The sequence below is a fragment of the Echiichthys vipera genome (assembly GCF_963691815.1).
Source record: "Echiichthys vipera genome assembly, chromosome: 8".
In the NCBI taxonomy this organism is placed as follows: Eukaryota; Metazoa; Chordata; class Actinopteri; order Perciformes; family Trachinidae; genus Echiichthys; species Echiichthys vipera.
The window spans coordinates 28218174-28235897 of NC_139833.1; the positions used below are offsets into that span (position 1 = coordinate 28218174).

General features: G+C 41.1%; 1 protein-coding gene across 1 annotated transcript in view; it reads left to right on the plus strand.

Moving 5' to 3' along the window:
* Positions 1–17724, plus strand: part of bckdhb (branched chain keto acid dehydrogenase E1 subunit beta) — a 58508-nt gene that overhangs the window by 26094 nt on the left and 14690 nt on the right. Inside the window, exon 9 of the mRNA XM_083918902.1 lies at positions 15744–15830. Within this exon, the coding sequence (XP_083775028.1) occupies positions 15744–15830 (87 nt within the window). The remainder of the gene's footprint in view (positions 1–15743; positions 15831–17724) is intronic.

The following is a 17724-nucleotide window of genomic DNA, read 5'->3' on the forward strand; positions in this document are numbered from 1 at the left end:
GTAGAGCGACTGCCACACCGCCTCCGATTCTCCGGCCAAACTCGCGCTCCATCGTCCCCTTACCCGTGAACATGATCCTGAGGTACTTGAACTCCTTCACTTGGTGTAAGGACTCATTCCCTACCTGGAGTAAGCAATCCACCGGTTTCCTGCTGAGAGCCATGGCCTCAGATTTAGAGGTGGTGATCCTCATCCCAGCCGTTTCACACTCGACTGCGAACCGATCCAGTTAGTGCTGAAGGTCACTGACCGACGACACAATCAGGACCACGTCATCTGCAAAAAGCAGAGACGAGATCCTCAGCCCACCGAACTGCAACTCCTCCCCACCACGACTACGCCTCGATATCCTGTCCATGAAAATCACAAAGAGGATTGCTGACAAAGCGCACCCCTGGCGGAGGCCAACCCCCACCGGGAACGAATCCCTCTTACTGCCGAGGATCCGGACACAGCTCTCGCTTTGGGTGTACAGAGATTGGATGGCCCACCGAAGTGACCCCCTCACCCCATAGTCCCGCAGCATATCCCACAGTATCTCCCGAGGGACCCGGTCATATGCCTTCTCCAGATCCACAAAGCACATGTAGACTCGATGGGCATACTCCCAGGCCCCCTCCAGGACCCTTGCGAGAGTGAAGAGCTGGTCCGTTGTTCCATGTCCAGGACAGAATCCCCATTGTTCCTCTTCAATCTAAGGTTCGATTATAGGACGAAATGGCATTTTGATAAAGAAGAAATTAAGAACCAAATAAGCCAGTATTGCACTTTTCAAAAGTGTTGGGGAGGGGATGCATTTTTGATTGAGAAGATATTAAGAAATAAATAAGCTTTAATAAAATTGTTTTTTCGTTGAACAGGTTAGATAACTTGGCAAATAATAATATTAGACAGGAACTAATACCTCATCTTTTCTCTTTATAAAGATAGGATATTGCCGGTAAGTGTCTTGACTTGCCATGAATAATGACTTGACTTGACATAACCTATGACTTGACTTGCCCAAGACTTGGGACTTACTTGAGACTTGGACCAAATGACTTGAGTCATATGTCTGCTATAAACACTGCATTTGTACATTATTGTACAACAACCTTACAATAGAGATTTGAAAGCGTACTTTTTCTTCCTTTTTATGACTAATGTATTCAAAGGGTCAATTTTACATCCTTTAATACTTTTCTTAAAAGGTAATTTCACAAGATGCAGTGGGCCTGAAGTGGTCACTGTGGTCATATATCCTGAGAAAAAAGCTGTTTTGGTCAGTAATCTTTCTCCATGTTTTCTTATCTCTCTGCCTTCTCGCTCGCCTAGTATTATTGGACTCATCCCACAGATTTTTGTTCATTTCCACCACAGGGAGTGAGGTAGTTGGGGCATGTCTTCTTAGCAAGTCTGTGCTAGCCTGTGAGTTTGCAAGTTCCATCAGCTCACATTAAAGACTTTAAGTCACAATCCATCCAAAGTCTGTCTTGATTATCAAACATTCAGCCCCTGCAGGCATGAAGAGGTGGATGATGAACGTCGTTTGTATCCGTATGGCAAAGCACAGCAATCAACATGTGGTCTGCAAATAGGCAGCTGTCTAAGTTCTATGAAGACAATTTCTTTATATTTGCCGCTACAGATCCAGAAGCACCAAATGATTCTCACTGTATTTATAATAGTTTAAGGCCTTATGAATAAAATGGAATTTAACAGGCATTTACGTGCCTAATATTTTATACAATAGCTTTGGTTGTAAATTTTTATTGTTCAAACCATTCAGAATTATCCTCAAAGCAATTTCAGTCAAAAGCAACTGGACTTGGTTATTTGTCTTGGAAGACGTTTCACCTCTCATCCAAGAGACTTCATCAAATCAAATACCTGGATCTCCACACCAGTTAGTTGGACCAGTCCCAGCCTGGTCAGATGCGTACATGAACAAATAACTAAGTCCAGTTGCTTTTGACTGAAATTGCTTTGAGGATAACGATGACCTGGACAAATGAGAAAATCCACAGGCCCATTCAGAATTATGATATGTCAAAGATGTTTTTGAAGTTGTGTAAAATCATGCCAAATTGCAGGGCCTCAACGTTTTTATATTGGGACATCTTGATTTGCTGAACCAGCTACCGTTTACCTGTCTGTATGGTTGGGAGCAGTGCCGATCCTGATGCTGTTCTATCAGGACTTGAGCTAGCCCGTAGGTCCCTGGTGTGCCTGGTAACAGTTTTCTCCAGCTCATTTTCTTCTCTCAAATGTGTGTGTAAACTTTCTCCCTCAATAGATGTGTTTCTTGGCCTGCCTCCAGCTGAAGTCTCTGTGACTGCAGCGCTGCCTGGATCTTAGCCCTCGCAGTGATGCAACCAATTTGTCTGAACCGGTTCAACCCTCAAAAACATACGCAGGGGTATTCACTTAAGGACTTGCAGTGCACATGTGCACCAATATTTCAAGTCTTATAAATACATCTCTGTCCAAGTTGCCAACAAAGGCAGAATTTAAAGGATGGTTGATAGAGGAGAAATAAGTGTTGGGGGGGTGCGTATGGAGGAGTGTGCAGCAGCATCTGTTCAGATTCATGGAAGTGATGCAGGTTGCAATGTCTGCCTACTCTGAGTGCTCTGGAGACTGTTGACTCACTGTACAGATAAGACCTCTTTATCAAGGCTCTGCTTACCTCCTCACTTTCTCTTAATGGTTTCAAGCTGTAATATGTATCTCGAGCCAAAGGCGGGTGGTAAATACAGTGTATGGAGGCAAGTGGGCGTCAGGCAAGACACAGTACACCCGATATTTTTGTCTGTCATGCGCCATAGTGGAAAAATTTAAACTCTGGCTGCTGCTTTCGGCGGGAATTGTTTTACCCTAAACCTCACTCTTCTCTACATGTTTTGGAAAAATGAACGTAATATCAAATCTCAACAATTTGTCAACAATTTTGAGTGTTGATCTGATTTATTGTGGTTAAATGAGTTTTCAATTTGCTGGTCAGTTTTCCTTATGCAAAGAATCTGCCAGGGGTTCTTCTGTTTCCCCAATTTTGACACATGATTGTTCTTCTACATCTGGCTTTAGCATTTTTAAATAACCCCATAGTTGACATCAAGGGTTCTGTTGTGTTCACAAGAGACCCTAAGATCAGTCACAGACTACATTATGATGATGTCAGCGCATTAATGATTCCACAACTTGAAGCATTTAGTTTTTGCCAGGTGGTCAACTGGAAAAAATAGGCAGATAAAAGTGACAAATGTATATTTTACAGAGACTGTCCCACCTCTTAAGATGTCTGCTTTGACATCTACCACTTATTGCGGCCTCGTTTTCCTTTAGGTTTCAGCTACAATTATGTTGAACTATGAAAATTCCTGGAGTTCTTCCAATAAAGCCAGGTTTCTGAACGGCCACATGGAAATGTATTGAAACAAGTCTGCTGGCGAATGCTGGTTCAGAGCACGCTTCCTTGATCCTATTTAGCATTTTGCATGTGAACATGGCACAGCAGGTTTTTATTTTAGATGTCACCACACCGATCATGCTGAAACCCGAACTTGAAACGTGTTCACTGATTGTACTCCAGCAGTTAAAATATGGCAGTGGCTCATGATATAATCTGAACCTGACGACATCACTTCTCGTCCTCGTTCCAGCCACAGCTTCCTATGACCTCTGCATTTCCATTAAAGCCAAGTGAAGAACGTAAAGTAGAACAATAGCCAGTCCTTTTTTGCTTTATTTCCCAATAAGAAAGATTAGCCTTGAGCTTGTCATTATGATAATGATTTAGAACAGCAAATTATGGCTACCTAACAGGTGGCCTCCAGATGATGGCCCAGGACCTGCTTTTTTTGCTGTGAAGAAGAACAAGAGTTTGTTTCCACTGTACTTTAGACTAGGGTTATTCAAATAAGATCGAGGCTACACAAACTTATCAGGACAGCAGTAATTGCAGGGGAAACCAGTGTCAGTCGGATTTTCATAATAAATTCACGGTCCGTCTCCTCTGTCGTTCTAATAACGGCAGCGGAAGTTTGTCTAAAATGATGCTGAAATCAACCATTGTTGTCTGTTTAAGCAACAAGTAAAACTGGCTCCAGCGATTTCTACACATACGATCAAATACAAGGAGCGCCGTACTGCTGTAGCATTTATCTGATCCCTGACCAGTTCAGTCACTAAATGATCTGTGTGGGTGTTAGAGCAGCTAATCAGAGACAGAAAGAAGGGAAGGAAGGCGTGTCAAGGATCTCATGACGGCGATTGGTCATGATGTTTTACCATCTAAAAACTGTTTTCAAAGTTTATTAACACATCAAATGTTGGCAAATTCAACAAGAATTCTCCATAGATATTATAATATATAAGATTATTGATCTGTAGGATGCGCAGGAAAAAAGTCTTTCAAATGATGGGAACCCCTGCTGTGTGACAGAGCATTATTGTTATGATTATCCCAACAACATACCAGACATTGGATGAAGGGATATATGAACTCACTTTCTTGTATTTTTGTAATATAACTTGTTCATGTTTTGTCAGTGTCCATCACTTTCTGGGATTCACCAGTTTTCTTATTTTTACTCTTCTGAGGCAAGAGAAAATTGTACGAGTGGTCGAGAGCACTCCAACCAAGATCAGAAAAAACATCTGGTTTTACAGTCCACAAAAAGTTTGTCCAATGCAAGAAAACATAAGTTTGAGCTTTTCCCTTACACTGTCATTTTACCTTATATATTCACCTACTTTATACAAAGGCTTCCCTGTGTGTATATATTTATTACTTCTCATGCAAACACATTTACTAAATACCTGTTAACATTCTGTTCACTTTCAGTTTATTCATTTGCAAATACTCTTTTACACAAGAGTAAATATTATTTATTTATTTATTTATTATAAGTAAGCCCTATTAATCAAATGTACAGTCATATCTTAAATTGACATTTTACTTTTGCTTGTGCAAATGTATTATTTTAAAACATATTTAATGAGCGTTGTTGGAGGGAGCCTGAAATCATATTTCAGGCCAACGACTGCTTCCTGTAATACAAATGACAATAAATAATTTCAAACTTATTTTAAATTTAAGGAACATAAAATAGGCATGAATATCATAATAAAATTTAGATAATTATATATTTTAGATCATTATACTTATATATATGCAGTATATTAGATAATTACATGTGTTTGATTTTCCTGTAAAGACAGTACTGATGCTCTGGAAAAGAACATGCGTACTTGCGTCCATTTCACTCCTGCTGAAGTTCTTCTTCTCACTCTTTTTTTGCTGAAATCCCTCCAGTTCTTGGGCATGTGTCAGTGTGTGTAAGGGAAGGTGTTGTGATGTGTAATAACAGTGTGTATCAGGCATTTGCTGATAAACAGTTATGATCAAGTGGTATTCATCGTGTACACTTGGGTAAGAAGAGGAACATTAGGAGGGTAAGAACGTTTGGCGCACCCTGAGTTGACTTGTTTTTTTCTCTTAACAGAAAATTCTGTGAAAATATAAGAGAAAGTCAAGAGAAGTTGCTGCATGAGGCCCAGTGTGTGTTTTGAACAGCAGATGTAAAACCGTTGATTAACAAGCTGTAAGTTCAGTCAGTTGTGTTTTATCAGTTGGTGGCAGGATCCAAAATTGATTTTTGTGAACCAAAAAAGTCATGGGATATTATTGTGAGCTTACGCATCATTTAGGTTTCCTTGCCTTTCCTTGGTACCTGGCCAGATTTGACACCCAGCGCAGCACAGTGGTGATCATGCTCTTCCTATATCTGAGTCTGTGGTCTGGAGCTGGGCCAGGAATGGGGCAGGCAGCCTGCTAGTGACTAGCACACAGACGGAGCAGGCTCATGCCTGTGTTTCCTTTTCAGTTGTGGGGTCTCAGCCAGTATCTGCGCCCTGGCCCACCACCACACTCCTAATATCTTTGGCATACTGTCATACACATACACAATGGAAACAATCAAAGTAGAAGAAAATGGCACAGGAAGAAAGTGGCCAGAGGTTTGGGCCCCACTCCCTGCATTCTTATTATTGAAGCCCACGTCTGTAATTACAATGTTAACAGTGAGTTCTGTGGGCCCAACCAGCAGGACTTTGTGGAGAGTAGGAAAAACATGGGGCAAGACAGAGTCGGATAAAGATTGGAGTCAGGAAGGGGGAATTTTGGGACGGGGGAGACCATACATGCCTTTTGGCCAATGGCTGTGTGTGTCATAACTCTGTCATGTGTTATGCCGCAGCAGTGTTTTGGTGCTTATATCAGTGGAAAATTACTCATGGTTGTTATTCTGTGATGGGTCCAGCTTCTCTTTTTATCTCTAGTGGTGTCGCTGGTGAATAGTATGGCGTGATGCAACACAGCAAAAGAATAAACCATTGACCGGCACTTAAGTTTCCATCATTTGGGTCATTTATCTAGATTAGATGTGTACATCATAAAATTTGTGGTCGATGAATCCCATTTGTGGTTTACCAAACATTTTTAAGGTAGGGTAATCTCCCCTCTGTCTCCTCCAAACCCCCCACCTCCCACTTGAATGTCTGCTGCTGACTTCTTTTCCAGTCTTCCTCCTGGCAATAGCTACCACTTCCATTCCACAGCTAGGCACTGGAGATTTCTCAAATTCTTCCCAGTGTCACTCATCGGAGAAATATGGCCAAATCCACACTCTGACACATTGAAATTTCATATTGGCTCGTTGCTCTGATAGGCCCGGAGAAGTAAGACGTTTTGTGAATTGTTACCTTGATGGTTCTGTTGTTTTTGAAGGAGATAGACTAGCAAGTGATTACCTCAGATCAGCAGACCATGTCACTCACCCCAGGGCATCTCCCTTACAGATCAAATGGAGATTAATCACCAGACACTGTTGAACTTGGGCAGAAACATCCAAATGAGGCAGAGAAATCATACTTTTTGCTTTTTTCGGGACAGGTCATCAGTTTTCCACTAGAGAGGACAGTTAAGTTAAGAAGCCTTGGCCAGAGGTATGGGCAGAATGAGATCATTGAGGTCAGCCTATAGGCTGATAGCAGGGCTGTTGTGTGGAAAAAACAGTGCCTGAAGTCACAAGAACACAGAGGCATCCAATATCTCCACTCAGATACAACGCTCACTATCAGATTGCCTGTTGCCCAGGGATTCTCCAGGTCTTTTAAATGGCAGTTATAAATCATGAATCCGTTGCATAACCTGAAACCAAACCAAAAACGTAATAAAGATTTTCATCAATCTCAAGCACAGGTTTTTATGTTTTTCTTGTGACATCAGCTCTTAAGATTAATAGAAAACACATCAATTAATGTTTTGTGCGGTTTTGCAATATTTTGAAACTCCCTTTTAAAATGTATGATTGGGAATTAACACATTATGATACTCAACTTTTTTTCTTTTGACCATGACTTTTTTGACGAACCCTAAACTTCTTCTGTTCACAGTTTTGTTTCAGTTTCACCACTCTGAAATCTATATACTGCAGTTGCTAAAGTTAGAGTTGTCTTAAAGTTAAAGCTCTTTTCTATGTAAAAAATAAATAGACAAGTACGGTAGTGACATACGGTAGTGTATGTATATATATATATATATATATATATATATATATATATATATATATACATACACATATATAGTATATGTATGTATATATATATATATATATATATATATATATATATATACATACACATATATAGTATATGTATGTATATATATACGTGTATATATATGTATATATGTGTGTGTGTATATATGTGTATATATACGTATACGTATATATATATATATATACATATATACGTATATATATATTTATTTCTTTATTTTTTAAGTAACTTTAACTGTGTTTAAACTTGAGCAGGGGAAACTCACTTCACCTTCAGATGCTCGGGGGCAGCTCAGTTGCTCCACTCTTTCCACCGCAGCAGACTTGCTGTGTGAGCCGGACTGTGCAGCTCTGCACCTCTGATGCAGGGCCGTAGCTGAGTGGGTCAGGGGCCTAAGATTATATTTACAATGATTCACTTTTGGCCAATTTATTGTTTGTTTCAATGTTTTGAAAAGCTTGTGGCAGTTTGTTTTTACAAGTACAGTTTTAAGAACACAAAAGTCAGGAGGGCAGCTGGGCTGGTGCATTAAATGATTTGGGGAAATTCTTTTTTTACCTGCCACGGTGCAGTAATGTTGTGTTTGCTTTGTGCGTGTGTGCGTGTGTGCGTGTGCACGCTCTCTCCATTGGCCCGATTTCACGTCCCAGCTGGTGTGATCCCATCGCAAGATGGTTTTCTAATATTATTACTGTTGTGGTAATTGTACTTTTCTACTCCGGACCGGTCCGACCATTCAGCTGAGCAAAGTGTATCCTCGGTAGAGCTCTGCCCTCCTGCAGCTGCAGACACACCAGCAGCCTTTTCTCTGCTGTAGCTGCTGATTTGGCTCCTTTTCTTTTGTTCTATTCTCACACAGTTAATCATGCCATTTTTTATGCGTGCGTGCACACGCGTGTGTGGTTGCAGGGCATAAAGGTAGACTCTGTTTGCGTGTGTGTGTCAGGGAGTGAGTTGGTTTTAATGGCACTTTATGGGATGTTTGGAGTTATTTCTGTCTGAGGTCTCCTCTGGCGTCCTGGCTCCTCTGGAGGATGTCTTGGCCCTCTGCCCAGTACTGGGGCTGTCCTGCACTTTCTCCTCCTTCTCGCTCTTTCATTCTTGCGCTCTCTCACTGGTTTTCACCTTCCCTCTCTCCGTTGTGAGAGAGAGCAAGTGATTGTATGACACAGAGTGAGTGTTTGTTTCCTCACGCCCTGCTTCCCTCCCAGAGCTGTGATTTAATAGGGCCAGTGGTTCGCTGAGAACTCACCCCTCTACGCTAAACGCAGAGTGCCACTTTAAAAAGCCCCAGCAAGTAGTCAAGCCTCTTACCAAATCTCATTTGTCAAAGAGATCACATGGTGGCGCATGAGTAAGGACCCTGTGGCAGCCGTGCAATTACAGGGTCGGTGGAAGGGAGCAAAGCCAGTGGATCCAGCGGCAAGGAACACAACTAAACTTTCTCTTCCTGTCGCGTTTTGATGGACAGCATGAGGGAAGAGGAGGCATACTATATGTGAAGGCATGGTGTACAGTGTATGTGTGCGTGCACACACGCATACAGTCCAGCACAGCAGATGTAGTTTTTGTCATCACCACTATTTTTTTTAATTATTTTTCAAACAATTTAGTGAAGGAAAAATACAGATGCGTGATGCACATACAAAGTGTGTGTGGGTCCACGTGTCTGCCTAGTTAAGCTCCGAGTATGGACTGTTTTTATTCACTTCTCATCCCCAGTTTTTACACATGCAATTAATCAGTGCTCTATATAGTATATAGTTAATAAATATGCCACCATTTTTGCACTATATCTGTGTCCCCTTTTTGCAAAGATGACTTTGAAGACTTCAATGCCAAAATACCATGACAGCATCAGCAATAGGGAGCAACCTGTGAAGGAAACTTAGTCACCATCAGAAATATAAATCTATCAATTCTGTACAAGCAGTGTATGAAAAGCAGTGTGTCTGCACGTGCGGTGTACTTTAACACACTATATGCTCATATACAGCCTATGTGTGGTTTTATGGTCCGTGTGCACATGCCTCTGTAGGGCCCCCTTCTGTTTATGTGTATGTGTGTGTGAGTATATACAGTACCAGTCAACAGTTTGGACACGCGTTTTCATTCACTTGAGTAGGAAAGCGTGTCCAAACCTTTGAATAGCACTCTATGCCATGGGAGAGTGACAGCTCTGACTTTAGCCTCAGAGGTTATGCCAGGTCATTGGCTGCCAGCCTTTGAGCGTAGTGGGGAGCACTTCTACTGGGAACATAGACTTCAGGAATGCAGATTCGGATAAATGGATTGTTTGAGGGATGCATGTATGGTAGGATGGAGGAGCAGAGGGAAGATTTTTTAATGAGGATGAGACTAACAACAGCATTAAAGAGCAACAGGGTTTGGAAGAACAGGATAAAAGGATCCTGATCATGGAAGAATAGACTGACTGCAGTAGTGCGGACGGAGTAAATGCCGGAGGACGAGCTCTATGTTACTCATTAGGTTTGGGTGTGTATGGGAATGGAAGTAAACATGACATTTCCTCTGCAGCCAGCGGAACGGCTCCGGCATCTAATGACAGCCCTGCAGCACAATGAGTAGTAAAGCTACAGCCACCAGAGCTGTTGCCCAGCCCAACTACCACCAGCCACTACCAACCAGGAGCCCTCATTTTGACTCAGAGCCCAGGCCAGGGAAAGGAAGAGGGTGCCAGCAACATGCAAAACCGTAATTCACAAATATTCCACCAACTAGGAAAAGGGTACAATCTAATGCTAGCCAACTTTTTAAGCATGGTCCCCAATACTGTATTTTATTAAGTGAATATCTTACGTAGCAAATTCAGGTCCTTTTCAGGGGGATTCTAGACAAATTCTTGTGCTGCATAAGGCAATTAGTTTTTCTACTCAAACATATATTGGCAAGAGTTCACCCTCCACTGAAATGAAACGGGTGTCACTGAGGTGATGCCACAGTGTCCTACAGGCACTTAAATCAATCACGGCTCTCAATGTGATTTTGTTGTTTTGTCATGTAATTATTGTCTGGGAAAAGTTTTAGTAGTATATGACAAGTTTACTATTTATAGCCTGACTTACTTGGAGATTGTTGGCTTTTTTCAGAAGCTAGACAGTGCAAGGAAACATTAAAAATGTATTTGTTGACTCCACCCAAGAATATTGTGCAGTCTAGAAGATTAATCATACAGAAAAACAATGACATAGAATTAAACAAACCAACTGATTCTCATTGTAACAGCAGATCAGTTTCCTATTCACTGGAATACTGTTTTTTTTTTCACACGTATCAGTTTATCATCAATTATTACCCCACACCCATTGTTTTTTAAAGTAAAAATTGCCCCACTAAAAAATCTGCCAGACTAGAAAAACAACATTTATTTAAAACGGAACCCACATTCCTTAACTCACCTTCTCAGTTTTAGATTGTCTACCGTTTTCCACTGTCACTATGAAACTCAATATTGGTGCATAGTTTACTATTTCCTCTCAACAACCTCTTTTCACTGCTCCTTTTTGGTGAGGAAATGCACTTTGTTACACCGGACATGCGCCACTCATCAGGCACAAGGCCATGGTAAGAGATCCCCCTACCAACACATCTTCCTGAGGTTGCCTTGAAAGATGCATGACATGTTTCAGTGTTCTCGCCTCACTCAAGATATATAATTTCTCTCCTGGATGTATCAAACTGATCATCTTCTTACCGTGTCAAATGTACTTCCTGTGGCTCCACCACAGTGTTCAAAGTATTGCCTCGATCTAAGTCTCAGTTCGACTGCCATGAGAGGTGGCTGCAAAGGGTAAATAAGATGACTGGTTGACTTTTGAGAAAAGGGTCAAACCGCACAGTGAGAGTGGATGGTTATCGTGAAAACCCATCCAGCAACTGGAAGTGACTGGGTCAAAGGCTATAGCCACAATTGCTATGTAGAAGTTGGTCTCCTGTCAGAGATGCAAGAACTACTCCGCACGAGTGCGTTTTTTGTCTTGTTTTCTCTGTCAATTGAACCTCAGGCAGAGGGGAGTTGAATTATCAGTCATTCAATCAACCAATTTTTATTTCGTGCATGAAATCGTATAATTCCAGTGAGTTGTAATCCCATCAGCTCCTTCAACTTGTGCGTGATTCTTCCGCGCATTCCGAAAAAGAGTTAACTGGTTGAATGGCGCTGACCGGCACTCCTGAATCCTGTCGACATCCGCTGGAAAACAACATGGGCAAGGAGGCCAGCCAACTCCCCATCCAACACCTACACACTGGCCAGTCAGAAGATCCATGAGTCGAAGCTGGTGTTTAAATCCTTTAGGCCTGTCTCGGTGCCCTCTTAAATGTAGAGATGATGATGGACACAGAGATGGTAATGCTTGTCCACATAGTTGGAGATCCCTGGCCATGAGTAGGTTGCAATCTGACAACTGAAGCTTTTTTATGGACTGAATACATTGAGGCGGGGAGACAAATGTGTTCCCAACAATATATACTGTATGTAATATATGTATTTTTTTTCCCCTCTGTGACTGAAATGCAGTAACTTCAGGTCACCATTTAACCTGCAATACCTTCTGTAGTTTTTCTACTCCGGCATATATTTGCAAGAGTTCACCCTCCACTGAAATGAAACAGGTGTCACTGAGGTGATGCCACAATATCTTACAGGCACTTAGTGGTAGTAGTGTTCCCAGGGCCACATTGCTGTCCCAGGCATTATCGCATTTTGTAATATTTTAACCCATATTGTCATATAATGCCCCGACACACTACTTAGAATAGTCTGCTGAACTAGTACCACTGACCACTTTTGTTTAAGCAGCAAGATTATGGGACAAGTCTATAAACTAGGTCAGTAAGTTTTTCCACCAGGCCCCAGAGTCTGAAATTCTATCCCACGATATTGTCAAAACAGTGGCAAGCTCCTTTTGTGTCAAAAGCATCTGAAGAATGCACCCCTAATGCAGCGAGTATTATGATAGGTCTCCCCTCGGGGAGATGACCATCAGGGTGATGCTGGTGTCACCTTGTGAATTGGAAGTTATTTTAACAGTCTTTGTGCATAGTGTGTGTCAAAGAGGACTGAGTTCAGCATAGGGGCGGGGTAGAGGATTGGACAGCTCTGCACCTGTATGAGTCATTGGGCTAAGGCGAACCTAACAGCAACATGTCATATCAAGACATCGCCCTACTCTCAACCCCTCGCCTGATTCCTCCTCACTGTCCTGATAGCCAAGTGTTGTTATTGTCTTCCAGTGTTGTTATTAACTTCCACATTCCTGAAGATAGTGTCATCTAATCAGTGATTTTTGCACGCCAAACTCATTCCCCTCAACTGGTTAAAGATGGCTAAATAATGAACAGTAGTTAGCCTCTGTAAATGGACATTAGCACTAAATTTAGCTTTTCTGCATTCATGTTAAATGAAACACTTAAGAATTTTTGCATTCCATCTTTCTGCCAATGGGCCCCACCAGAAAGAGCCATGTTGGCTTTCCATCACGTATTAGTGCCCTAGAGTTTCACAGTGCTGACTAATTTAGCCCCCATTATTAGTTTGTGATAGTGGTACAGTTTACCACTGGTATTTAGTGCTTTACAGCCAAACCAAGGACCTCAGCAATGTAAATATTTACCCATTTAGCATCAGCATTAAGCCTCAAAATGCCCCTGTGTTTGATTCTATGTGGTCCTGTTAAAGGAAAAAAATGTCAGGCCTAATTTACAGTGCCATATGGGCATGTGATGCTTATTTTCAGTGGGTTATTTAGTTCCAGTCGCTGTTTGGCCTGGTTTGTGGTTTTGAGAGAAGGGAGAGGTATCTGATATTTACTCCGCTGTGTTCAAATGAAGAGTTTACTGTTTAGTGCCCCTTTTTTCAGTGGAAAAATTAGCGCATGTTCCTAAACACAGACCAGGGATTCCACTCAAACATATAAGTCTCTACACATTTATTTTAAATCCTATTAAAAAATGTACATTTCCAAAATAATATAGAAAACATGTACATTGCTATTGGTAATGATGAGTTTCAGAGGTGTTTACCCAATCTATTGCTGGAAACATACAACTGGGCAAAGGAGAGGCAAGGTTTGAAGCTTTTTTATGGACTGAATACATTGAGGCGGGGAGACAAATGTGTTCCCAACAATATATACTGTATGTAATATATGTATTTTTTTTCCCCTCTGTGACTGAAATGCAGTAACTTCAGGTCACCATTTAACCTGCAATACCTTCTGTAGTTTTTGTACTCCGACATATATTTCACCTTGTGAATTGGAAGTTATTTTGCTTATTTTCAGTGGGTTATTTAGTTCCAGTCGCTGTTTGGCCTGGTTTGGGGTTTTGAGAGAAGGGAGAGGTATCTGATATTTACTCCGCTGTGTTCAAATGAAGAGTTTACTGTTTAGTGCCCCTTTTTTCAGTGGAAAAATTAGCGCATGTTCCTAAACACAGACCAGGGATTCCACTCAAACATATAAGTCTCTACACATTTATTTTAAATCCTATTAAAAAATGTACATTTCCAAAATAATATAGAAAACATGTACATTGCTATTGGTAATGATGAGTTTCAGAGGTGTTTACCCAATTTATTGCTGGAAACATACAACTGGGCAAAGGAGAGGCAAGGTTTGCTGAAGTTGCATGGAACAGACATAGCTTTGGTCTGAACCACTGGCAAGTGGATGAGATTATAGTATAGTATTGGTTTTATGCTTTGGTAGATAACGGGTGGAGCAGAGGCATCCTTCTGCTGTAATGTCAGGTTGCAGAAAACCCAAATGTAAATGCCTTGGAGACTGAGACCTCTAATGTCCATGATTGTCCTGCTGGCACTGTATACCAGCCTAAATCAGCCCTTCAGCTCATATTCTCGTGTCATGTCCATTTTATACATGCACACACAGTGACACATTCAGACACACATGCAGCCGGGGGGTAGCAAGCAGATTTAGTATACCACAGCAGGCAGTAAGAACCACTTTTACTTGGTAACACCCGTCTAACAGCCCTCATACAGCCTCAACATGGCACCTTCTGTAGTTAAGCGTGTGCGTGCGTGCGTGCGTGCGTGCGTGCGTGTGTGTGTGTGTGCGCGTGCGCGTGTCACACAAACTCAGACACACAAGAACAAGTAATTGTGACTTTGTCGGAGTAAACAGTGGAAGCTTTTTGCATGGTGCTAAAGAAGAACAACTTTATTTATCCCCTGTTATTTGCATTTAGGCCTAAAACACACACATACCCCCACAGGACCCATGGACGTGCATTTTTGTAGAGATGTCAGAGTGATGGGGTTGCCACAGCACAGGTCGACTGGGACTGGTAATATGTACCTGTGTGAAGAGTTTACTCTCCTGTTAAGCTGAGCAGTTACTAGCACTGTCATTTCTGAACTCTGATGCGCATCATTAGCCGACCATGCCCAGTTTTAATTTTGTATATTCCAGTTTCCCAACAACAAAAAAATTGTATACATTTTTCGGGTGACCCACTTTTTTAAAAAGACAAACCATAATGACCCAAGTCACAATAAGCTTCAAGTGTTTATTGTTAAATTAGACCAATATTAAATTGCACCAAGTGCCTAAACATGAATGAGACAATAAGTGCATTCTCTTTCTTTTCCTCATCAGTGGAATAATGAATGATAAATAAATGAATGGGAAAATCATAATTTTATCGCAGATTGTGTTAAAAAAAACTCATAAGTTTATAGTGGTAAATTTCCATTATAGAGGTAATTGTGAACATCCTCACTGACTTGACAGGCAAACTGACTGCAGTTCACTACAGTTTTTCCTTTGTCTGTAACATTAATTTGTCAACAGCCTATAAGTTACGGTTTAAATCAGGTCGTGAAAGTGTGTGTTGCATGTACAATTAACATTGCTATGTATTTATCAATCACAAAAACATCCGAAATCATGTATTCGATGACCCAAATAAAATCTCTGGGAATTACTGTTGTGGATAATGACAACATCATTTACAGGCGCCGCTGCTGTGTCCATGGGTCCTGTGGGGGTATGTGTGTGTTTTAGGCCTGAAGGCCACCCGCTGCTGTGAAACCATTAAACAGGGGAACGTGGAACTTTCTATAATCATCCGTATGTGACTTTTGTGTTTTTCAGTCAGTGGTGAAAACCGGACGATTGCTCGTCAGTCATGAAGCACCAATAACCGGAGGCTTTGCTGCTGAAATCAGCTCTACAGTTCAGGTGAGTGTGTGCCGTCCGTAGAACATACTGTGTCTCATGAGAGCTTATCGAGATATGTAGCTCCCAGGGGTACGGAAGAGGTCTTAAAAGCTATTGGTCCTAATGGGTTGCAATGGTTTTGGTAATAAAAGTCCCACTTTGCAATAAAGCTAAAATAGCCTTTCACTGAGTGGCTTAGATCAGTGTTTTTAAAACTGTGAGGTACACATCCTCAAAGATACTGCATGAGGTGAAAGGGATAGGTTAGTGCCGGTGTGAAAAACAACGGGGACCAAAGTAATTTGGCTGCTCACCAGCACAGTCAGCAGTTGGAGCAGCAGCTGTGGCGGTGACACAACAGCTCATGGAGGCATTTGTGGTACTTTAAAACCTTTCAGCGTTTAGCAATTTGCATAAAAAATCGTGCTCCATCAGAATTTGAGCACAGACAAAATACATAGTATATTTTGGATGTGTGATTTACTTAAAATAATGTTAGGATGTCAGATCTTTCCTCACAATCATTACATTTACTTTTCATAGTGCCAGATACCATAAAATGTCATTTTTACATACGAAATTCAGATAACGTCGATAGGAGAATCAGGTCATAGAGTTTCCCTATCACACATATTTGAGTTGCCCAAAAAGTAAAAGAGACTTTGCCAAAAGCCTTTTTACAAAAAGGTGTGAAAACTACGTAAAAAGAAAATGTTAATCATTATACTACTCACCTGAGATTGTTAATAAAATGGGTCTAACTATCCATATAAGGTTTCTGAAATATTGCTTGTCCCTAGCAATACATAAGGCCTGGACACTGTAACCAAGCCAGAGACAGCTGATGACAAATTCAGAGCTAAGTGTGATGCATGACTAAATGAAAAGTCTTCCCCTTCCCATCATCCTAATTATATCTATTTTGCATTGTGAGGTAATTATCTTCAGTATGTGGGGTGTTCTCTCCCTGTGAGGCTCTTAGCAGTGAGTACCACTCTCCAGCTATACCATCTTTACCCACCTCTGCACAAGTCATCGGACTCATCGTATGCACAACACTGTATGTGTGACCTGCAGTGGTTTGCTTGTTAATGTGCATAAACTCAGAGTTGAAGCAGTAGATTCAATAGTTCCTCTCCTCATTTACTGCCAGTCAGATGTTGCTCTCACCCCTGTCAGTGAGGGCTTGAACGGCCAATGACTCATCCCCCTAATTCCAATGTTTTCACGATGTGTACGGGTGATGTTAGTTGGTGGTGTGTTCACTGAGGTCCACGATCTGCAGTTTTCACATGGCTTCTGGCGATTTGGACATACTCGCTGGAAAGACAACCTTGGGCTGGTTGATAGACATGTTTTAAAAGGATGCAGCTTGATTTACAGTCATCTCACATTGATAAGCCCTATAATATATTAAAAATATGTCTTCAAAAAGAAGGGGATATATTTGTTATGTCTTTCTCTGAAATAAAAGTTATGATGGTCCACAGTAGCCTATAATACTCAATAAGTCAATCCTGTGATGTGTTGTTGCCATTAGTGCTTTATAAAATACAAACAGTTATCAGCACATGGGACTAAAGCATGTCTTATTAATAACATGTCAGATGAAGTTATTACAACCCTAATTCTGATGAAGTTGGGACATTTCATTGTATAAAAGGTGATTTGCAAATCTTTTTCAACCCATTTACAAGTGAATACACCACAAAGACAAGATATTTAATGTTCAAACTGATAAACTTTATTGTTTCAGGGTTTTTTTTTTTCAAATATTCAAAAAAACTTTATTTGAAAACGTTCCAAAAAAGCTGTGACAGAGGCATGTTTGACACAGGGTTACATCACTTTTCCTTTAACAACACTCAATAATAAACTCAATAAGTTTTGGACACTGACTGTTGAAGCTTTGTAG